Genomic DNA, 25,239 nt, shown 5'->3' on the forward strand with positions numbered 1-25,239 from the left:
GGAGATATTTGAGTAATTGTCACTTACATACATGCCTACTGAGGGGTTGAGCCAGGGATTCATATTTAAACAACCAATTGTTCCAGGCAATGCTGAAAAATAACATTTTAAAATAATAAGTTTGGGGGCGTTGTGTCAAACTCACAGCTTGGTCTCAGTACCCCTTTACCATATCTGTCACTATTTTGACCAGATGTGTCAAATTCCTGGTTGTCTCAAACTCAATTTAAAGCCCCGAGAGTAAACATAAGGTACAACTTTCACTCATAAGTCAAACTCAGAATGCAACTTAGCACGACTTTGAGATTGTATCAAGTATAATGACCAAAACATAATATGATGTGAAACATCAAAGACAGGAAACTGCTGACTTGCTCCCATAAGTAGGTGACTTGACTGGGCAATGCAACCAGGAAGCACTGATGACCATGTGTACATTTGCTTACTGTTGTCTGATGGATAGATCAGACCTTAATAAGGTTGAGTTGGGTGTGGTGAACTATTTTTCTCATCCCTCAAGAGTTCGAGGCATGGGAGTTCAACTGTGTATTTGAAACTTGTCATGACTAACAGAGTTATCTCCCTTGCTTTTCCCGAAAGTACTTTCAGATTGCCGTATATTTGATTTGTTAGCAGGGTAAAGGCGGAATTGTAAAGACTTTGTGAGTGGTATTTTGTTGTATTTTTGTCACATCAACACTGATCAGATCTGATTGTACCCCTACTATATGAACTCAGTCATGATAAAACAATATTGTCGAAGGTTATTTTGCGAGGTATACTTCTGCTAGGAAATGTGTGACAGGTTTGTTTTGTGGAGTCATGAGATGATATTTTATTAATGAATATTTTATTTATTGCAGTCATGCAATGCAATTCACTGTGCACAGTTCCAGGTTTCGCCTCGGCTATGATTCTAGGTGAGCAGTGTTCGTAGGGTTCCATACCAGTGTAAATATATTTCAGCAAAGAGGTAACTATGTTGAAGCCTGCATGTCGTTTCCTCCCACATTTCTTTGGCAACCTGTGACAACAATGAACTGTTGTTCAAAGCGGGATCAACCTAACTGATTCACTCGCCAGTGTGGGAGGAGGTGAAGCCAGTGGAAGGAAGGAAGGAAGTGTGAGGCGCATCGATCCACGCCACACACACTACATCAGACAGAACGGAGCTCAACAGGGGTAACCCCAACAGCCATTTCACGTGGCCGAACAAGGCAGGAAAATAACTCACATTTTATTTCAACTTGAAAATGATAAACCATCACTATACCATTATATCAATGTCATTGATATAAGTACATATAAGTAAAACTTAACCACAGATATTTTGCCAGCAAACCAAACTGTACTGTCTTACATTACAACATACAATTTCAGTGTATCTGATTTAGTCAGAGCCAGTCTGCAACATCCAGCATTACTTCATTCAACCAGTCATCTACCTGGAACAAAGTAAACTGTATTCTCATATACAATATCCTTATTTTTGTCATCATTTGTCTTTTGTTTTGTCTTCAGGATTAAAGTGAATGTTCTGTTATGACACAGTCAAGAATATCCTTGCTATAGCAGGCTGCCTGTATAAACCAGGCAAGACAGACCAATACCTGATGGCATGAACAACATTTACAGGGTACAATGACACAGCATCAGTACAGCACATTGTTACCACCCAGTCCTTCATGAGACATGGGGTGCGTGGGACCTACGCGGATCTTACGTAGACTGTTGTCTTCAGATTTGCTCATCACCAGTTTTCTGATAATCCATTAAAGATTAATGTGACAATGTTTCTTGAATATAAGAAACGTCAGTTACCTTGCACTTTACACCCAACAGAAAATGTATTCTTACACTGCCAGGGCGGTAGGATAGCATGGTGGTAAAGCGTTCGCTCGTCACACGGAAGACCAGGGTATGATTCCCCAACATGGCTACAATGTGTGAAACATTTCTGGTGAACCTCCCCACCACACCCAACCCCACCCCACCCGTGATATTGCTGGAATATTGCTAAAAGCGGCGTAAAAAAACAATACTCACACACTCACTCTCTCAAGGATGTTAGTTACGTTTGAAATCATGCTTTCTCTTACTGATTGCTGCTGATGGTGTGGTCTGCCAGCGTCTGAGAGCGTGGTCGGCGGAACAACCAGATCATCATCTTCCCTTTGGTTCACTAAAGCAGAGATACATTTTTTTATATATCTCTTACATATTCAAATGAAATATCAAGGTCATTTATTTGGAGTTTTGGTTTACATTTAAATGTGTTCACCTGGGTTTATCTTACCGGGGTAAAAAATGGGTTCTTGCACCGAGACCTGATTGGTATCCAGAGTTCTGCTTGGGAGAGACCTTGATCCAGTGTCTTCTTCAAAGTTATCAATATCCTGAATATTCAAACTCATCTCCGAATCTGAGTCCACACTTATCACACCAGGTGATCCCTGCCTTGCCCTTTCACTTGAGGACAAATCTTGCTGAGTCTCTGTTTGTGAACTGTTGCCATGTAAACGATATGACCTCGAATGAATGTCTTCATCAAAGTCATCTGGTTCCTGCGGCATATTTGTGGCAAGGTTTACTTACTGTCTTGAAAACACATTCCACAGAACCTGGAATAAGCTTTTTCAACTTCAGGTCTCACAAGTACACATTTGCAGATTATAGAAGACCGGGTGTACATTAGAAAAGGCTAAGTTAAAAAGCAAGGAAAAGACGCTTCCGTGGTCTAGTGGATAAAGTGACTGCCCCGAGAGCGAAAAATCGGTGGTCCGATCCCAGACGTTAAAATGTGGTACTTGTTGTTACCCTGCCTGGTGTTCAGTATTCAGGGTATAAAACAAGGACCTAGGCTGTATAATGTGTCTGAGTGGAGTACCCATCTTAAACTGGGACATGGTAGCTCTATAAAAGCAGCATTAGTCCAAACTAGTACAATCAGACACACACATGCATGTATGTCGCTACATTAGTACAATACTCTTTAACGGAACCTTAAGACCCATTTCACCTCACCTTCAAATCAAGGGATGAGTTTATCAAAGCTTAGGTAGGCCCAATGGTCAGTCTTGCTTGACGTCTATAGCCACGCCCATGCAGGACTATAGTGTCGGGCATGATGCTTGTGGTCGATTCATAACACACTTCTTGCTTAAAGTTAATTGCTGGTGAGAAAATCTAAATAGTGTGAGATCTGATACCATGTGATCAGACTGACATGATACCTGTGAGGTTGCTATGGAGTGTGCAGTGTCCTCGTTGTCCCCTGTAGCACCTGCAGTGTGGGCACGCCTGGGATGCGTGGCGTCTCCCCACTCATCTATGTCTGTGTCTGCATCACCAGTCTCGGTCTACACAAGAACCAAGAATTCTTAAAGCACTTGGTATTGTAAAAGACAACACTGTGTTGCTTTTAGTACATTTGCATCAACTTGAAATTCATGTTTTACTGGCTCTAAATAATGAGTATCTGTTTTCTGAAAAATAGACTCCACATGCCTGTAAGAGGCGACTAAAGTAGTCAGGCTCAGTGAAATGGTTGATTGGGTGTCATGCAATGCACTGGTGCACTTGTTGTAGCCATGGTTGCAATGCATGTCTGTGGCTTTCAACTCCCGTATGCACCAGATTTGTCACCATCAGATTCCCACCTCTTCCCCAACTTGAAGAAAGATCTGTCTGGCAAGCATTATTTTTAATTTATGCAACTGATAATGACCTCATTTCATGAAAGGGGTTCTACACGAGAGGGATCCAGGCACTCTGGCATCACTGGCAGAAGGGTGTGGATCGTGTAGGGGGTGATGGTGAAAATAATTAGCAACCAACTCCATCAACACAGCCTATCATAATTAGGCTCAAAACTTTTCAGCCACCCCCTGAGACCCGTGAAGATCCGGCTAGAGAATAGGTCTTCAGCATTCCACGCTTGCTGTAAGAGGCGACTATGCTTGTCGTAAGAGGAGACTAGCAGGATCGGGTGGTCAGGTTCGCTGTCTTGGTTGATGCATGTCATCGTATCGTAACTGCCTAGATCGATGCTCATGATGTCAGACACTGGATTGTCTGGTCCAGACTCGATTATTCACAGGCCGCCGTCATATAGATGCAATATTGCTGTGTGCAGCGTTTAACAACAAACAAACAAACAAACAAACAACAGCCACCTCTCAAATACTGGTCAGAACTGCCCTCATATAGCTGGAATATTGCTGACTATTTAACTAACTTCTCTCACTCACATCATGACCACATTACACAACCAACCAGATGAATAACACCTACGGCCAACATAACACCAACATGATAATTTCTAAACATCTGCACATGTCACTTCATATACTTTTCAGCGTATTCTGAATGTACCACGTGAGCAACAGTGCCTATTTCTAACTGATTCAAGGAATCGAACAACTGTGAGGTTGTATCTTACCTCCAGGATCTCAGCATCAGACACATGGGCTATTTCCAGTAGTCGCGCCTTGAGAGCATTTTCCAGTGTCTGCCTCGTGTCAACCTGATATTGGAAATAAAATCAATAATTTTCATGTGTTATGTCTTCTATCAGTCGAGTGCTGAACAACAGGTAGCTTATGTAAAGGTGTGATACGGCTGATATTGCCGTGGCACAGCCGAGCTATAGTTGAAGTTATAGTCCGTGAAATAGTCGTGGTCTAGCTATTTTATAGCCAAGGTAAAGGTGTGGTACTCGGCTATATATGTTCGCCGAAATATACATCTGAAAAACACTGCTTGCTGTATATTTTTATCTCATGAAATCTTATCCTGAATATATATTTTGACGAAACAAATTTAATTTGGTTTACGTAGTGGACTACCCTTATATAAAAACATAAACTTCGATCATGTGAGGACATTGCTTGTAGTTGTTCCATGGGCGACTACCCTTCCAGTTGCTTCCCGAGCGCCTTTGAATGACATGCTATGAATAAGTACTTGCGGCCATCTGGAGAAACGTGTTATATTGTTGAACACTCAGTTACTGTACATATAGTTCTGTTATTGGTTGAAGCAGCTTCCCACACGCACCTGTAATAAATGGCTCATGTCATTTCTGAAGCTGACATTGGTGCTGTGATTGAAGACATCACAGACGGCAGATGTTATCATTTGGATTGACTGGACGTACGTCTTCCCATGCTGAAATATACATGAGGAGTTCATGTAGGTAATACGATACATCTTCCCGAGGCAAAAGCGTTAACTGACTATGAAAGTCCAGTCTTATAGTCCGTTAACGTCCTTGCCTCGGGAAGATGGGTCGGATACTAACCCTATTTGCACGATGGGCCTTTCCGTCCAAAAGGCAAAAGATAGAATAGGACACCAAATGAAATATTTCTGGTACTCACACGAACACCTAACTCTTGTATGGCAGATATTGCAAAATGATGAAACCATCAATTTTGAATATCATTTAGAATAATTCTCAAAGAAGCATTAGGGGTATCCATGTTAAAGGTTTTGGGAAGATTTAGAAATACCCTGTAAGTTTCATCTAGACACCTACTCCAGGTCTTGGGAAGATTTAGAAATATCCTGTAAGTTTCATCTAGACACCTACTCCAGATTTGATGTTTACAACCAAAGTGATCCTCCTGTTACATGTTTCCTCTACCTGGTCAATATCGGTGAAATTGTTACGCCTTCTGACTTTACTGACGTAGAAATATATCAATATAGAACATAAACTGCCATCCAAAGGAAAGTATGCACTTGAACATTCTATATGCAAACTTAAGGTCCACAGCCCAGCTATGATACCTGTATGAAATACATCAACATCGAAAAAAAGTAATTTCTAGTTTGTGTCATTTTTATTCACTATGAAACATGAGTGTATACTTTCTTTTCTTCGTTAGTTTATGTTAGGTTCCTTCTTTGCAAATACGATCGCTGAACAGAGTTGCGTCCCTTTGGGTACCAGAAACCCATGATCGTTGGTTCGAATCCAGGTTGGCCAAAAAATTACGTTTCAAGGTTTGTCAGCACCATACTCGTTGGATTCACCCAGTGGTAAACGTCTAAGACCTGCATCACTTTGGGCTTTCCTCCCACATCAAGCTGACACGCCGTGATGTAACTGGGACACTGTTCAAAGCCACGTTAAATTCATCTCACTCACTTATAATTGTCTTATACCATCCATCTTTACCCATCACAAGAAGTAAACACAAATAACCTATTACCATCTTCTCATATTCAGTAGCTCTGTTAGCAAAGATGTGTTGTAAGGACGAGTGCAGGCTCTCCCCTATGGCCGGATACAACTGGGGAAGGACGTTTGGGTCACCTTGAAGATGCTTGATGATCTCTGCAGAATATACCGTTATGCATCATAAATCAACTGTTCCAGTGGAACACTAATCTTTGTCAGACCAGGTAACTCGTTCTTGTTTAACAGACGACTCTAGGTTATGAGCTGAACATTGTATTACAAGGGAACATATAATAATTGATTTGCATGACTTTCAATTCAGACAAACCATTTGATTTTTCAACTCTACACTTCTATCCCACGTGACAAACTAAAGAAAAAACTTCATTCCTTGATCCATTGACCGCCTCCGTGCTCTACTGGTGGAGCCGGTCGCGTCATACCAAAAGACGTTAAAATATACTACTTACCCTGCCTGGTGCTCAGCATTAATGGGCTTAAACATGGAGTGGTCGGCTCGGAGTCAGTATTCTGTGTCTGAGTGGGGTATTCATCGGCATTAGTACAAGCAGCCACGCACATACACGCACGCATGCACACACGCGCGCATGCATGCACGCACACACACACACACACACACACACACACACACATTGATTCATAGCGCTTTTGTTACAAAACGTGGTGACCATAGGTATAGTTACATATCTATCTTCAGAGGTTCAATGTGAAATGCTGGACTTCCTGATTGATAACATCTATGTGAAATTTGGGGGTAAGACATTTAGGCAAGCAGTAGGCATCCACATGGGCACCAACTGCGCTCCTCTTCTTGCTGATATGTTTCTTTATGCAAATGAATCAGAATTTCTGCTCGTATTCGCAAAGTCAACACAATTTGGCCAAGAAGTTTAACTTAAGCTTCAGGTATATCTATAATCAGATATCGTTTAATAACCGCTCAATAGCCAATTCCCGTCCGCAGATTTGCCCACCTGAACTAGAAATTTAGAAGACCAGCGATCCTTCTTCATCTGTTTCATATTTAGATCTGTGCATAAAATTCAGAGTGACAAAGGACTCTCCACAAGATTATGACAAGAGGGATGACTTCATTTCCGATAGTCAACTTTCCCTTTATGTCGCGCACTATTCTAGCAGCTCCAGCCATTAGGAGTTTACATTTCACAACCTTTGAGGTCAAATCGAGCATGCTCTTTCTACCAAGAGTTCGGAGAACGTCAACTCCTGCTCAGAAATTGTTTGATCAAGGTAGCCTCAGCAAACCTTTCGAAAGTTTTAGGGTAGACATGCGGAGGACATATTCAAATTTGACGCATTAGTGACAAAATTATGTCCGATGCAATTCCCTATTTTGATCTGTACCAGATGATCCCGTGGTTGTTTTGTTTTTTCAGTTGAACAATTGACTTGCCTTTGCATGTGTTTGTAATGGGTGCCACCAGTTGGGTAGGTTACGCCCACCTTTTCGAGAACACCTGGCATCATAACTATTGGACAGTGATTCATAAACCATGTTCATGATATAGTCGGAATCGTACAACGGACTGCCTTTGGCAGAAATTTCTTATGAATACGGAAAGGGTTTGTCGTTTTTATTTTGTAGAAACATGTGGTTTCAAAGTAATCTTAAATATCGTTGTATTTGTTCCTGTGTGCATTTGAAGTTGTTTAGAAGATCTGTTTTCACGACGATATTTTGGAGTTTCACATTATATTTCTTATTCTAATAAGCTCTGGGACTTAATATGACAACTATTGAATGTACTGTACATTAGGAAATGGTATACAATGCTACAGGGAGATCCACATTCAAAGCACCCCATTACATTGATCAATTAGTGCCTCGAGCGTATTCCAAGTGTGTAGAGTGACGAAGAACCTCAAGTTAGTGAGTGTGCATCATCCCAAGGCAAGTGAGTTAACCGACTATAACAGTCCGGAGCTGAACTTGTTGGAAATAGAATAAATACACAGAAAAAACAATTGAGTACATAAAAACTTTCTAGATGATATAGAGTGGATGGTTATCTAGGACAGATCAGTGTGGTGAAGGGTACGGGCTGTTACTCGTTTGTCTGTGCTTATACAATAACAGTGCTGAATACAACACATACATGTATCCTATCAGAGAACAATCCTATGCACAGTGTTTTACACATCGATCACCGCATGATGAGCTGTAACAGCTGGCTCGTCATGTCTCTGACAACAGCTGGCTGCGGTTTCTAGAATGTAAAGAATTATGCACAGAATGCAATTGCATCCTAAAGAGTCAGAATATATCAATAATATTCCTGGTTTGAAAGTTATCTGGTACAGCACAAAAGGATTGGCTACAATTCCCACTTTGTGATTATCCAGGATTCTCTACTGTTTTGTAGGAGTCCTCATCACAACCTGTTCTACACCGCCTCACTCACATATTCTACTTCAGAACCAGGAGGTGGCACTCTTAAGCCAAGTGTGTAAGAGTGTTTTCACTCGGCTATGGCATTACTGTTGTTACGGAAATGGTCTTGGGGTGAGATTTCACACAGGTAGATCTGGCTGTTCCGACTGTCACTGATCAATGCGATTAACACCTGGGCCGGGTGATTGCAAACATTGCCAATCACATCAGAGGGATCGATACTTATCTCAATATACAGTGGTACAGAAAAAAATAGCCACATTCTTCTCAGACTTGCAGTTTTTGTTTACAAGATATTTGAAAGAAGGACGATACATTGAATATTAATAAAACTGTGTACATCTATTCAGCTACAACCTTATCAGTATACAAGTGGTGCGCACCACGAATTTTCCACAACAAAATGTCATTGTACTAATGACCTCATGGCCACACATACGAAATAAATCTGTCTGTCGGTCAATATACAGCGTATATGTTCGTTTGTATCCAATGTGTATGTCCGCTTGTACACAATGTATATGTTCGTTTGTATACATTGTATATGCTCGTTGTATCAGTGTATATGCCCGTTTGTATACAGTGTACTTGCTCCTTTCTTGCATGTATGTCCATGATTGCTGAGGATGTTAGTAAAGTCAATGCACACACCAGCCCTTAAAACAGTATATCTAAATCCGTCTGTTATGAAATGTCTAAAATCCAAGTTTATATCTCATCATTGAAGTTGACGTGGTGTTTACATTCGCTCGGAGACAATCTCAAAATCTTCACTTTTCGAGAACAATTGATGACATCATCACATTACTGATAACATCTTCCTGGCCTACCTCGATTTCTGCTGGTGTGGTCCTCTGCACGAGGGTCGGAGACAATCACAGCCAGGCACAGAAGGAACGAGGTGGCCCCAGAGGCCCAGGGTGGTAGATAACGCTGATTGGTCAGAGTGGCTGCAGCTGTCATGTCACCTATGAAGAAACAGACTTGTGCCGATCTACAATTAGGCCAGGCTATTACTTTAATTTTGGTTTATGGATATACAAGAATTCAGGTCGGTAGGTTAAAAAACCCACATATACAAATTCCAATTTCAAATATATATATTGTCTTATTTCTTTTTTAAAAAATAAGTTAAAACATGGGGTTATTATAGTATTTTAAGTAATGTTCACATTTCAATATTTTGGCGTCGCTGGAGTCCTAAACCAAGTTTTAAAAATGGTCTAGCCTTAGCCTTTCTCTACAGAGAACGGAGATTGTTGATGTCATAGGTCTTGACAATCTACTGTAAAGGTATATTTGGTTTCCTATTCATTTCTTTGAAATAACTATGGTTACGCCCAGAAACAAGGTTTCCATACTGCATGCCGACTACAGAGCTCCCGATAAGCTTTTGGTGTTGTGGGTATTTTACCCATGCATTTTAAAATAATTGGGTATCAGTAATTCTATCTGCGTATTCAAATTTCTGTTACCCACTAGTTTTTACACATGTGGGTATTTAAGTTAAATATTTAAAAACACTACTCATCTAGTCCCTGCAAACTGGTGTCGTGTGGGTTTGACAGCTTTATAGGACTTAAAAATACCACGATACTTCCGCACGAAAGTGTGATGGCAAATGATCATGATGTGACTGTGATCGTGGAGTTTGGCAAGGTTGACGGAATGCCCGTTTATAATTTCAAAATAAGTTTTGCTAATCGAATACGCAGGGTTACTTCACAATATTTTGATGATACGCACAAATATTATTTTTGTAGCGTATCTGTAATGTTCGTTGCGTATTTGATACGCTTGGATTATATTTTACTGCGTATTTCTGCATTTCTGATGCGTATTTCACGCAGATACGCAGCTTATCTGGAGCTCTGCGACTAAACAGAAGTCCAGATTCTAAAATATCATGCTAGAATAACAATTTAAAGACAGACAAAAGGAATATTTATACCAGACGATGATCCAGTTTTACACACAGGATGAAATGTGTCCTTGAGTGCTGGTATGTTTAGAGTTGGTGACGTGCATATAGGTTATACACCACAGTCACGCCGCTCAGCCTACTGGCATTTCCAGGACTACTAAAGGTTTCTTGTCAATATCTCTTTGTTTCAGTAATTCACATTCAGCATCAAACCATTTCTTTCTTTCTTTTCATGTAGAAAGCAACCCAACATAGAGCTTCTGCGATATTATCAAAACTCAACGTTCGAAATTACTGAGACGACAGGTTTGTTCAGTAATTTCAAAGTCAAAGAAAGATCTCTCATTAGAATATCCCCAGTCGGTTTGGTCTTATTTTTCTGACATATATGATAGAATAATTCCAACTTTCAAACTTGATAGTGTATTGCAATAGATTACAAAACAGTAGGTTTGGTTTTACTCTCCCAATATATGATGTAATAAAATTTAAATTTTCAAACTGGGTGTGAATTTTATACCATAAGGCGCCCTATGAAATCAGAACAATGTTTACAATATTTCACTTTAAGGGACGACAGGACAGAGTCGAACCTTGATGCAGGTTGAGATAATCTGTGACAGCATAAACGTTTTCTAGTTTGTTTTTATCAGATTGACGTCATGAGTCTTCCGAGCAGGTTTAGTTGGGATTTCCCGATGAAACATATTTTGGCGAATGTACAGCTTACTTTGCATCTTCTGTTCCGCGTCTGTCAACCACAGTGACACTGTGTTCCAATCTGTCAGTTTGTGTATGTCCAGCATCGCCAAATGCCCCCTGCTCATCAGCAAAGGGGTCAGTTGTGGACCATAAAAATTTATCTGGATCAATTAAGGATGGACAAGGTCTGAGAAACACATTTCTATCACGGGTCATGGGTGGCTCCTGTCGTCTAGGGCGACGGACCTCAATGTGCGGAGTTGCGTCCCTTGGCTACGCCAGAAACCTATGATTGTTGGTTCGAATAATGGTTCGCCTCGTTTGTTTCTAGGTTTGTCAGCACCAAACCCGTACACGTGGGTTCCACTAAAGTGGTAAACGTTTGAGGTCTGCATCACTTTGTCTGAGACCTGCATCACTTCCTACAGTAAGTTGAGGCACTGTGATATAACTGAAATACTGCTCCAAGTGGCTATACTGCTCACACTGCTATCAACTGTAATGCAAATCCACTGGTATCCCATTTCAGCAACACACATGTGGCAAGGGGGGCCCTCTTGTAATGCAGGGGTAGAAACTAACAGATTCAGTCCACTAGTCCTTATAATGATAACATATAGCAAAACCCCTAAAAATGGCTAATTTCTACTAGCCCTTGATACCTTTACTATTGGGCAGATTGGCAAGGACTACAGGACTAGTGCCAATTTCTAACGCCGTAATGCAATACAATGATTGAAGGCCAAATTCAATGCACCAAGTCTTATCAGTTCTTGTACCAGAGGATACGAGGACATGGCCTGTGATTCCCCCGGAGCCTGTATGCTGTGGGTAACGCTCTGTGACTGGGTAGAGACATGCCAGGGTTGACACGGAGAGGGGGGAGGGGGAGAGAGGACCCCCAGAGCTCACTCCAACTGCCATGCTTCTTCCCTTGAACCCTTTCACAGTCCCACAACACATAGTCTTCAGACAACCCTTCCTTGAACACAACCGGAAACAGGATGTTTTGTCAGATACCTTTAGAACAAATACTAACACAAAATAGTCAACTGACTAATTAGGTTTGGTTTGCTTTATTTGTTGTTTAACGCTGCAGATAGTTGTACATAATCGAGTCTGAACCAGACAATCCAGTGACTGACATCATGAGCATCGATCTATGCAATTGGGAAAGGATTAGATGCGTAATGGGACAATCAAGGGTTGCTACAAACCAATTATAACCCGGATCACCAATTATGCGACTGACACCATCAGAATGTCATCACCACAATGGGAACGTTTTATCCAGTCACACAACAATAAGCACATGAAATGAAAAAACTTACCCAAAGAAGAATCTTAAGTCATCAACTAACGACACACCCTTGACTTCAACGAAATTCCTCACACTATAAACATGAAAAGAAATGTCTTATTTTGCGCTTTTGGGTTTATTTCATACATTAAATTCAGGACTAAAACGTGAATTTGTAAATCTGACGATTGGTCATGGGATAAAATTGAAACATTTTAGTTCCTGGTCTAATTCACGAATGGAAACCTGTCCTTCATATATCATATAGGCTAAAATTAACGGCATGTGAAAAATAAAAAAGCAAATTAATATGAAACACTGGTCGACTTTAATGTGCCCTAAATAGTTTTGATACTTTAAACACAACCTATAACAAGCTTCCAACTCACCTAAAGTCTGTCTGACATACAGCTCCACACACTTTCATGGAAAATGTCGTCTCCAACTAAGACACATATTACTGAAGTTACAAACTGAACCAGCATACTAAATAGCATATTATTTGTTATAGTATTAGCATGTAATGCAAATCTGAATCCTTTCATGGTAGGACTATTTATAGTCCAAGTGTGACAATTGTCTAGCCATGATACGTATACTTGTAGGGTACGGTTTGGGATCTAGTTCTAGATCTAGAGAACAGACACATTTATCTTTATGACACATCTGTTGTAGGGCATTACAGATATTTCCAACACGCCCATCATCAGAGGGCCTTTACTGTTTTCAGATACTGTTTAAAACTCTCCACTGCTAAAATATACAAGACGTTGTCGGAATGTTCAACTAAAGCAAACCTTTCCATGTAGGAATTTCAGCTTGTGTAAGAATCGGTGTATAAGCTGTCCCTCTGACACGATGTGGCTCTCACTCTGGACAATCTGAAATAGGTGTCTATGAATCAGAAACTGATAGGGAACTAATGTTCATAATCTATGTGAGGCAATGTGAAGTGCCCATGCAATAAACTACAGAGACGAGTCACAGTAGGACAAGTGACTGTAATGAGGCAGATATAATCCCATCTGTTTTATTCTAACTCTGGATGCTATAAACATATTTTGTTTGTTTCTTTGTTGTTAAACGCCTCACTCAGCAATATTCCAGCTATATGACAGTGGTCTGTAAACAATCGAATCTAGACCAGACAATCCAGTTGAGCACCTTGAGCATTGCTCTACACAATTTGGAATACCATGAAATATATCAACCAGTTAGCATCCTGACCACCCGATCCGTTAGTGGCCTCTTACCACAAGCACAGGTTGCTGAAAAACAAACCGGATCTTCATGGGCAACACATTTTGACGTCCCATATAGGTTATGATATACTTGACACACATACCCTGAAATGTATCACAAAAGGGGGCGGAGTCTCGTTGAAGTCTGTATTTGGAGCCTCTGTTGAATGCTGACATTTGAGGGTTATGTCCCCCAGATCTGTCTGTTCCAACCAGAAGACCTCCTGCACACTGCCACGCGTGTGGTCCTGACAGGGCCGCTGTACTGACAAGTGACCCTCCTCCTCGCCACATTGCATGTACAGCAGTACCTCCGTAAATCGTGTCAGGGCCTTTTCTGTCAGCAAAGATTCATAGCAGTGTATGTGAGACTGTGTTTTCTTGTGTCGAATATGGACATAGACGATAGGCACATGTTAAAACCTTAATGTAACATTATTCATCCTATGGAAAAAGTACGTATTTGCATGATAAATATCTGAATGTGTTCCCATCCTTGGGAGTAAATGTAATTGTTTTACCAATTCAAATGGAAATAACGGGGGTTCAGGAAAGTGTAGTATTCAAAGATACTGGGAAAACTGTCCATAATTATACCAGGGCTCGTATTTGAAATAGATTTATGTAATTTCTAACTCAGTGAAACCGTGATTTGAATACCTTTGAACAGATTTTGTAAATCCAAGTCTTGACTACTGGAAACTGAAAGTGGAATATATAACTGATCAGTTTTGTTTTGTCAATACATATTTCCACATTAGTATAGTCACACAACATGAATTTGTATTGATATTAATGGAGGACTTGGGCGTCAATTTCCTGTTGTGAAAAATCAGACCAAATAGGTTTTTATTGCACTTAATAACACGTGACGTGACGGACGCTGACTTACCCCGAACATAGAACACTTGTCTGTCATAGTCATGATGAACTTTTTTCTTTGCTTTGATGTCAACAGCTATGCTGCAGCTAGACACATCGAACTCAGCAAGAGGAAACGACAACACTAACGCTTGTATAACCTAGTGCAAACAATGTAATATATTAAAACAAAGGGCTATTGAAACATCAGTATTCATTGCTTTAATTTAGTTAAAATCACACTTCTATATTGACTGAAGTCCTTTATATTTGTTGAACATATATTTACAAGCTAAAGACAGCGGTATAATAATAACAGACGCTTCTAGATACAACCTCAACAACTGATTCATAAATTGGAAGGTGTTGCATGCCAGCATGCCTGTTGACCAGCTTCAAGTGGAGACACTTGATTCCTGCAAAATAAGAGTAATTGCCTTGGTGTCGTGGATAATAAAGTTACTAGAAATATATTATTAATTGCCAGGCTTAGATTCAGTCCATTAGAACAGTGAACGAAAGATGATTAGATATTATTATACATTTTCTTTTGTTTGATGCCTTATTGAAAGCTATCACTTTCAAGGGATTACCTAGTCACCGAAAATGACCCTGATATAGAAAGAATACTGAAGCTAAAAAGTATGAAACAAACGGGGTATGTAAATTATATTAATGAGACATGACAAATCTGAAGGGAGGGAAACAAATTCGTATCTAGATACCAAATGATGTGCTCCATTTCAACTTCTCGTTTGTTTCAATGTTCTGATTGCTACATGGTCCTTTAAATAGTCAGTTATTCAAGATGACCATAATAAACAAAAACATTTTGCGGAATGTTGTGCAAACCTTTTCATATATTAACAATGTAATATATTGATAAGAAATTGACCAATGCTAATTTCAAGTTAATAACTTAATATTTTCTCTCCAATTTGTCTCCATTCTCTTTACGTCGCTGGCAATATTCCAGCTATCGCGACGGCCAGTTATTAATCGAGTCTGATCAAGTGACTGAAAACATGAGCGGCGACCCACACCACCAGGGTACACAGCTTGTCAGTGTTCTGGCCCCGAATTACCAATGCCTCTCCCATGTAGAGGGTTTCATAAGAATGAAGGGATACTGGAAACAATGTGACAGAACAGACCTAAATCTCGGCCAAAAGTGGCCCTTGACATAGGCCTGTACGCATGACATTTTGCACGAAATGTATGAATTTTCAGTGATATTGCTTGTGACATGTAACATTTTCAAGATATCTTCAGCACATTTTGGATATCAGTTAGTCAGTGTCCTAGAAAGTGAACCGATCTGAATCCCTGATATCTTTCATTAATAATATTATTGTAAACACACTGTAGTCGCTATAGTTGCTCGAGTGTGGTCCTATCACATATGTTTCTGTGTCTCAATACTGGGAATAGACGATGACGTGAACTTTCAAACCGTACATGATTGTATGTCTAAAGTTAGCAGAAGTAAACTGGACATTAAACTTACAGTTTGTTTGACTTGCACTGTTCCACTTCGAAATTGTCTAGAACGAACGGCACTCATAAGCTCAATGAAAACAGTAAACGTCTGATCGAAATAAGGGGGATAACTCCCAAACTTCGCTCAAGGGAGGTAATCAACCAGTTGCGTGATCACAAGTAAAAAATAATTATAGCTTTGATGCATGTATCTCAAAAACACAAATATAACGTATTTGGTAAGCAGATTCAAAATTCAAAATGGTAAACAAAATTGTGCATGTAAAAAAAAAATACTGAAGCAATACTGAAAAACTAATATATATGTATATATATATACATACATATATATATATATATATATATATATATATATATATATATATATATATATATATATATATACATACATATATATATACATACAAAAATGAGGTAAATGTTCACTCGGTGTACATGTAATATATAATAAGATAAAAAAGTCCACGTTAGTCCATCATCTTCTTTATATCAGTTTCAAACATAGTACTTTCGCTGTCTCATGACAGCTCTTCAGTGTAACATTCAGTTTAGTTTTTCGCACCCTTGTATAACATTGGATTGGTTTCGTCTTTGAGCGATATTCAGCCTTTGTAGCGTGAATTCTGACATGTGCTTTTGCGATTTTTGTTAATTAGGATTCGGGATTCAGGGGAAGCCGAGTTGACACCTTCATTACTTCCACGAACATTAACGACAAATTCATTGATGCTTCTAACGGCGATAAGATCCGTGGAGTTATGTCCCTTTCATCGTATTGATCACATGATCTCATTATGACGAGGAACCGTGATTCGGCTTGTGTTTACAGCGACACGCACGACCTGACGAGAAATGCAGTGTACGTGCAGTGACAACGAATCTACTATTTGTCTGTCAACATGAGGTGAGTATCCACACCACCCGCCATGCACGAAACTTTGCAACATCAGCTAGTAAATGATATTTTCATAGTCTTCGGCAATGGCCGAGCCAAGATCTGGGCCTGGGTCACTGTTGTTTACTCCAGACGATATGCTATTTATATCACCCTGTTTACCATCTCAGCTCCCACCGACTTCTACTCAGGAATGTGCAAGCGTAAATTTGGCAACTAGATATTTGAGTCGCGTCATTTTGATAACATTCTGATAAATATTGATATATAAACCTCGTATCCTGTCATTAGAGCATCTTAATATCCACAAGCACTGGATGGCGGGGAATATTTCGCGGCCTGAATAATGCATCGCGCTAGACGTGTTTACATCAATGTTACACCGGGGATAGATGAGGGCCGTTGACTCCAGTCTGCGCCACTCTGCAGTTTACACCACATAGTCCCACGTACCCATCCTAGCGAACCATTATTCCAAGAATATGAGGTCGCGTGCTGCAAGCATTGCGTGATGCGACATCATGTTTTAGTAGGAGATTGATTCCTTCGATAGGTTTACCAACAATATGAGGTAAGACGTATTTACTGTATACATTTCGTGTTGAATGTAAGTACGTATGTTGAAAGTTATCAGCGCGGCGTTTGTTTTTAAGACGTCTGTCACGGCTACATCTTTCCGACGAAGGAAACAAGGAGGTAGATCTTAATCTGAGGAACAAGTAGTGCGCCTGATTCTTAAAACGAACTAGCATACTTAAACGAATATATTTATTCCATGTGTTCGGAATTCGGTTTTTTGTTTGTACCCATGAATTTTCCATCATCTAACGGAAGGTGTGTGTTCAGCTTCTGGAATCACAGCATGCAAAGCACCTGTGTTTTGAGGATGATATTGATGTATTTGAAATATGCTATTTATCAGGTGTAGCATTTGATTCCTGATATGTTTTTTATCACTTTTAAAGTTTTCGTAAAATTGTTTGGGCGTTTTTCACTAATCTATGTAAAAATACATCCTTTCTACACATCCATCTTCAGTGTAGTGACAGACTGTGTTGAAGGAAGACCCTATTAGTACATAATTATACAGCACAGCTGGTCAATTAAGGGAGGTAACACAACAATAATGCCAGAAAGGAATGGTAAAGTTTTTAGTTAAAACAGTGCATGACAAGGAAATAGTCCAATATGACGGGGTTAGGTGGAAGTAATAACACGGCATATGGTGTATTATAGATCAGTTATGACAGCCAAGACATGTGTCTGTCTTATTTCCTCATTGATCCTGTTAGAGTGTTTTAGGTTGGCTTTGATCCATGTTAGGACTAACAGGTAACCCACATTTACGATTACAAGATACAAGTGTGTGTGATAACCGAAAGCGGTGTGGTAGTAAGATGCTATTGGTAAGTAGCATGGTCCTTTGTGTTTTGGAGTTATTTCCCTTTGTATTGTACAGGATGAGTATGTACAGTGGACAGTATATTCTCACCTTTCATTAACGTCAGACAGTGTATGACAGTAATATTGTCATGGCATGTATAGTAGAAACATCAGGTGTTTCTTGGACATGAGCTCCATGCAGATATGGAGCCTAAATGTATTTTTAAATGTTCATCAAATTGTCATCTAAGGAGCATTGTGACATTAACCACAAGCAGCATGCATACTGTGCTGTGTGATATCATTGCACATTATTTCATCTGGCCCAGCAACCAATCGATGGGTCAACTGCAACTGATACAGCCAGGATACCTACCAGGCACAATAAGATTAATAGTCAGCATTACATTAACTTAATGTTTGCTTTCATGTTTTCCCCCGTAGACGCCTCCCACATGGGGATACGTATGCAGAGTAGTTCCCCTGTGAGTATCACCGTAAATCCCATCCATGTTGGGATTCCAGGTTGAATTGTTCCCAAAGGCTACACCGATAGAACCCATTCTCGTGGGTATTCCGAATAGTTCCCCTGCTGGAACCCCACAGACACCACCGTGCGGGTATTCCAGGCAGAATAGTTGCCCCGTGGTTACCCTGCAGATGCTGCTGATGTGGTATTCTAGGCAGAATAGTTGACCCGTGGTTACCCTGCAGATGCTGCTGATGTGGTATTCTAGGCAGAATAGTTGCCCCGTGGTTACCCTGCAGATGCTGATGATGTGGTATTCTAGGCAGAATAGTTGCCCCGTGGTTACCCTGCAGATGCTGATGATGTGGTATTCTAGGCAAAATAGTTTCCCCTTGGTTACCCTGTAAATGACGCTGATAGGTATTCTAGGCAGGAAAGTGCATCTGTGGGTTTCCCGTATATAAGCCCATGGGTTCAATTCCCGGTTCGCCCTGATAATGTTTCGAGGTTTGTCAACACCATACCCATGGGTTTCACCAAAGTGGTGAATGTAAACCTGGATCACTCAATTCAGGTTACATATAATTGAAATATTCATTCACTCCCAAATATTATGCTTTCAAAACTTGTCCCCCCAAGGTAGTTCCCGGTTAGAATTAACATTCCATGCTGGTTGTAAGAGGCGACTGGATTGGGTAGACATGCTCGGTGACCTGTTGTGTGTGTCTCATAATATCTGTATTTTTTTATTGTCCTGACCTACTGACCTAGAATGGTTTATTTACAGACTGTCATATAACTGATTGTTGAAATGCAAACAAACAAATACGAATCAATAGTTTTCTAGAAATAGACCTAACATGTCTGACCTTTTACTTCTCTTGCAGTGTCTTCAGTGATGTGGAACAACATGACTGTCGAGTGGTTGCCTCCGTAGTCAACAGTGACATCAGCGAAGAGGGGTTGCATCAGGGGCTCTTTGGCGTCATCAACCAGGAGTGTCCAAGATGCGTGGCTGCCATCTTAAAGTTTGGGGTTCCAACTGAGGTTCGTGATTCTGACCACTTCACGCCTCTAGCCGTCGCAGCCAAGGTGGGCTCAGCCCCGATCGTGGAGCTCCTGCTGCAATGGCACTGCAGTGCCTCATCCCCGAGTGGGCCCTTGGGAAACACACCGCTACACAACGCATCAGCAGACGGCCATGTTGATTGTGTGCAATGTCTTATCAACGCCAATGCAGATATTAATGCCAGGAATACCCAAGAGGACACTCCACTCATACTTGCCGCTATGCATGGCCACTTGCCAGTCGTGAAGCGATTGCTAGCCTTCCACGCCTCCGTCAGACGGAGGGGTTACCACGAGAGAACTGCCCTACACTGTGCAACAGAAAATGGACATTTGAGTGTCTGCAGGTTTCTAGTGAGTGCCAAAGCTGATTTAGAGGAAGAAGATACATTTGGCAATACTCCCTTGATATGTGCTGCCGAGAAGGGCTATGTGGAGCTGTTGAAGTTGTTTCTGTCCAACAAGTGTGATGTGAACCGCATGAGCCATAGTGCCGCCACTGCTCTCCACTACGCGGCTCAACATGGTGACAGCGTCTGCTGTGGGATACTTCTGCAGAACGGAGCCGAGATAGATGCCCAGGACATCCGCCGCTTCACACCGCTCATGATGGCCGCCATGAACGGCCATGATGACGTAGTGGGTATGCTCATAGATTGGAAATGCAATGTTAATATGGTGGCTTACAACAAGCGTATTGCCCTCCATCTGGCTGCTGAACGAGGCAAACTCAAGTGTTGTAGTCTTCTTTTGAACGCAGGCGCAAGCATCGATAGTCAAGACTCTCTGGGATGTACGCCAGTTCACATTGCAGCTCTCAAGGGGCATGTGCAGGTCATGAAGTATCTCATAACCAGCGGTGCTGATCTCCACAAAAGACCAAACAATGGCCACAGTCTCTTGCACTATGCAGCAGCCGGCGGCAACGAGGATTGCTGTCAAGAACTGATCTCCAGAGGCTTTGATATCAACGCCCAAAACAATGATGGAATCACGCCTCTCATCAGCTCAGTACACACCAAGCAAGTGACGACCGCACAGCTACTGCTGCAGGCGGGATGCAAGACCACCTATCGTGGCCTTCATGGCATGACGGCGCTCAACGAAGCAGTCTTCTACAACCACCCACTTCTGCTGTCAATGTTGTTAGATTACGGAGCCGACCCAGACATTGAGGACGATGCAGGAACTTTGCCGCTGTGGTTCGCCGTCGACCAGTCTTCCATGGAGAACCTGAAGCTGTTGCTGAGGTCAAACTGCGGGTTCAACATGAAATCCACACTGAGCAATTCCTGTGGGCCATGCAACGCAATAGAGCACGCTCTGCACAAACAAAAAATTCAAGTCATCATTTGGCTAATTAGCACTTATTGTGAGGAGGCTGCCAATGTTCTTCGATCTCACCTGTCCGAGTCAGACAAGTTATCTTCCATGAGCAAGACCTTCCTCGCCAATGTCCACGAGCAGCTTCAGGCACCACAGTCCCTGCTTTGTCTTTGTCGGAAGCAGATCAGAGCTGAGTTGGGTCAGGGGAAGATCATCACCAACAAGATCCGGCAGCTGAAACTGCCTAATGTTCTCAAGAACTTCCTGGACTTCAGCGATCTCACGGAGTAGCAGGTTGCTTCCGGGGTGTGGGCCAGCTTCCAGGTAGCTGTCATGTAAATACCTATCCAAGAACGATGGACACCAATCATGGCAATTGGACATGTGCTTAAGTCACAAGTAAATGGTAGTATATAATTACAATTTTGAAAAATGTTAGATGGAAGTTTTGATCGTAAAGGAATCCTAGTTGTATCTGTCACTAAACCAGAGGAAGGTCGTAAGAGTATGGTTGGAGTGTTGTGGTGTCAATATTGTTTGTCATGTTGAGGAACGGCCATTTTGTCTTTTCTGGTTGGACATATTGGGGTAAGACAATAAATTGTAACACAAGGGAGAGAATACCGGGTTCAGCTTCTGGACAGTGAAACGTAATTTGAGAGCTTGGGAAAATGGTCGATCCCTTCACTATTCTGTATTATTTACGATAGAATAAAAATAATCAAAGTGTTTAAATTAATAGAAGCAAGGGTGCTGTAACATGTTGGCATCTTGGTTTGAATAGCTGGGTCACATGTGACATGTTAAACCGGAAGAACACGCATTCAAACTGGACTTAAGCACAGTCCAACAGAAACCTTCCCTGAGAGAGGCATGGCTATATCGTTCGGGAAGGTCAGGTTCCAGATATTGTGCAATACTTTGAGTGAAGTTAATTGTATTAGTCAGAAGCGACAGTATACCTGTGTCAAGGAAGTGATCCTAACACAACTCTGATATTGAGTGCCAGTATAGACGTGTTAATTGGAGCTTCATTATTGATAACAGATAATGCAATCGAAGTATAACTAGTCATAATTGTCAGTATTATGATTACATATGCACCTAACATGTTGACTAGAATAGGCGTGGATAAGTGTTGTGTGTAGTCAGGCTTCATGGACCATTTTGTTTCCAGGAGATTCATGCTTTCGGGAGTCTGTTTTACTACTTTTATACACATGGACGTATGGCAATGCCAGGCCTTTATTGTGGTAAAGTCAAGTTCTTTTGGGCTTCGAAAAAATCACCAAACGATGTCTTTCTACAGTATACATTCTCAACTGTCCTTAAAACAGTCATTTAATCTTTCATCAAGTTTCACATGCGATGGTCGCGCCACATGAATCACGTGTTCAATGTATATGTTCAGAGGCCCTTGGGGAGCTGCTACAGGTGTACCAATGAGTGACTTCATAAAACGCTTACAATTTCGTAATTCGTCGTGGGGGAACGGTTGGCCCAGTCGTCTAAGGCACCGCGATTCGCTGTGCAGAGTTGCGTCCCTTGAGCACGCCAGAAACCTATGATTGGTTCAAATCCCGGTTCGTCCCTAATTATGTTTCTAGGTTTGCCAGCACCATACCCGTGCTGGTGGGTTTCACCAAAATAGTAAATGTCTGAGACCTTATATCCCTATCTAAAGTTGGTGGTATATGTTTCTTCTGCACTCTATGGATGCAACTGAAGACGACAGCATTGGTTTGTTGTGAAATGACTTGGTAGACCTGTACCATGACCCCCATCGTAGATAGAGACTTGTAATGTGCTACTCAACCCTTGGAAGGGAGAGACAGGGTGGGTCGGTGGGGCTGAATGTGCGCCATTGGTTTCAAATGTCGCCGTATCTCATATTGCAATGGAAACGACTCATTTTCAACTTCGTCAAAGTCCTAGTCTGTCATACAGACGCTGAAACAAATATATCTAATGAAGCCCATGCAAGTCTATATTAGTGGGCAAATCTAGATTACTGCAGTATCTGAAAATGAAGAGTCTCCGGGCTCCCTTTTATCATATTTTTATTAAGATAATTTAATAACTGTTTTTTGTCTGTAAGATATGTTCATGTCAGAGATTAGATGTTTGCCTACCCAGGTCCCGTTATCCCTGCTAAGATGAGTAGTAGTATTACTACAGGAAGAGTTCATTTGTCAGCAAGTTAGTATTCAATCCAGTTGCACATTTCCTCTTATTACACCAACAGTATTGTCGTATGACACATAGAGAAAAACACTTCGCCACGATAGACTCTTGATACGACAAACAAATGTAATGTTAATCGAATCAATGTTGAATGTACTGTTGGTTGTCAGACATTAATTATTATTTTGTGTTTATATGTTGGTATAATTGTGCTATGGATCTACAAGCATTACGACGAACAGTTGATTATAGTGCAGGTTGTGGTTGGGTGGGTTGGCGGGTGTAGATGATTAAGAGACGGTAAGGTAATGGGAACAGGTCAGCAGCACTTTGATGTGAATTCTATCGCGTATTTGCAATTTTTTATTTATTTGGTTTACGGACCGAAACGAAGTCAGGAATGTACTAAATAGATCCACGTTTAAAGCTTGTATAAGTCACACACATTAGGAGAAAAATAAATTACAAATTAAGTCCCTGCCTTAACTGAGACAAAAGAAGACCGCTCAGTGGCCCCCGATTTTCTGTGAAAGTTCTGAGCCACCGCGAATACTATTTATTGATACAGCAGTACCCAACCAGTGTCTGGCTTTGCAAATGTTATAAAACGTACATTCCTGTAACATTTCATTTTTTATATTCCCCGTAAATATCATATTTGTTTAACAAAACAAAACAAATGACGAGTTTTTTTCGACCGCCTATACCCAAGCTTTTTACCAAGTAAATCCGTAAACCAACTAATGAAAAAAAGGCCATAATTATCCGTGCCCTTTAGAATGAACACCTGGGTATTGTGTCGGGAGTTTGCGGCGCCATGTCGTATAGGTTGTTAGACTGTTATGCTATTATCGTTTAAGTTTATTTTGTTGAATGTCATAGAGATTATTTTGTGAATCTAGTGCTTCAGTCAGTTGTTGCTAAGATGTAAATTATACGCATATATTATATATTTACATATATACCATTATTAGAATAAACAAGCAGTTTATTAAAATATGTTCTGTTATTCTAAGATTTCTGAATCGGGCGGCACTGCGTCCACATTGTAATAGCTGACATGTTTCGTTTAGACATCGGAGTTAGTGAGTGGATTGCTGAATGGTGTTTTGTGGCTATATTAGATCTTATGTTTTAATGCAGTATGGGGCCAGTCGGGTAGCCTCGTTGTTATAGCGTTCGCTCGTCTCTCCGAAGACCCGGGTTCGATTCCCGACATGGGTACAATTTGTGAAGCCTATTTCTGGTTCCCCCGCCGTGATGTTGCTGGAATATTGCTAAAAGCAACTCACCCACTAATGCAGTATGATAAACGGTTCTGCCATGGAGTTAACGCAGTGAGTGAGTTGCTGGTGGTATTTTGTGGCTATATTAGGTCCTATGTTTTAATGCAGTATGATAAACGGAGTTAACGCAGTGTGTGATTGAGGGTGAATGTTTTATACGGTCAGGCCGAAGTCTAGTCCAGGCGTAACAGTGGTTGATAACGGGGCCCTGTACCACAAAGCGATCGTAGCGCAACGACAGTCTTAAGTCTCTGTAAAGTATGGGAGTTCACCTTTGCCCTACGATAGCTTTGAGGAATGGATCCCTGGCTGTCAAAGAACGTTTGGACACAGTCGGTCGGGACCCACATTGTCAATGCATGGTCCCTATGACAGGTACCTGTTGTGACCATGCACCCGACGATACAGCCAGGGACGATACAACTGTGACTTGAGACGCAGATTTCCAGCGTACGTGTGCCTTAACTCCAAGGAACCTT

At 41.1% G+C, this 25,239-nt stretch overlaps 1 protein-coding gene and 1 pseudogene across 2 annotated transcripts; one reads left to right on the forward strand and one right to left on the reverse strand.

Annotated features, from left to right (window-relative positions):
* Positions 1-1,381: 1,381 nt before the first annotated feature.
* Positions 1,382-16,213, reverse strand: LOC139444187 (uncharacterized; annotated as a pseudogene).
* Positions 16,214-16,950: 737 nt separating this feature from the next.
* Positions 16,951-24,471, forward strand: LOC139442419 (serine/threonine-protein phosphatase 6 regulatory ankyrin repeat subunit A-like). Of its 2 annotated transcripts, none has more exons than XM_071223231.1 (2): positions 16,951-17,053; positions 19,784-24,471. In XM_071223231.1, the coding sequence occupies exons 1-2, from the start codon at positions 17,049-17,051 to the stop codon at positions 21,579-21,581; spliced, it is 1,803 nt and encodes a 600-aa protein (XP_071079332.1). In that variant the 5' UTR covers positions 16,951-17,048; the 3' UTR covers positions 21,582-24,471. The 2 variants fall into 2 exon arrangements, with proteins under 2 accessions (XP_071079332.1, XP_071079331.1); XM_071223230.1 differs by lacking the exon at positions 16,951-17,053 and adding an exon at positions 17,220-17,615.
* The last annotated feature ends 768 nt before the right edge of the window (positions 24,472-25,239 follow it).

Source organism: Haliotis cracherodii, unplaced genomic scaffold, assembly GCF_022045235.1.
Source record: "Haliotis cracherodii isolate W230 unplaced genomic scaffold, xgHalCrac1.p SCAF_5, whole genome shotgun sequence".
In the NCBI taxonomy this organism is placed as follows: Eukaryota; Metazoa; Mollusca; class Gastropoda; order Lepetellida; family Haliotidae; genus Haliotis; species Haliotis cracherodii.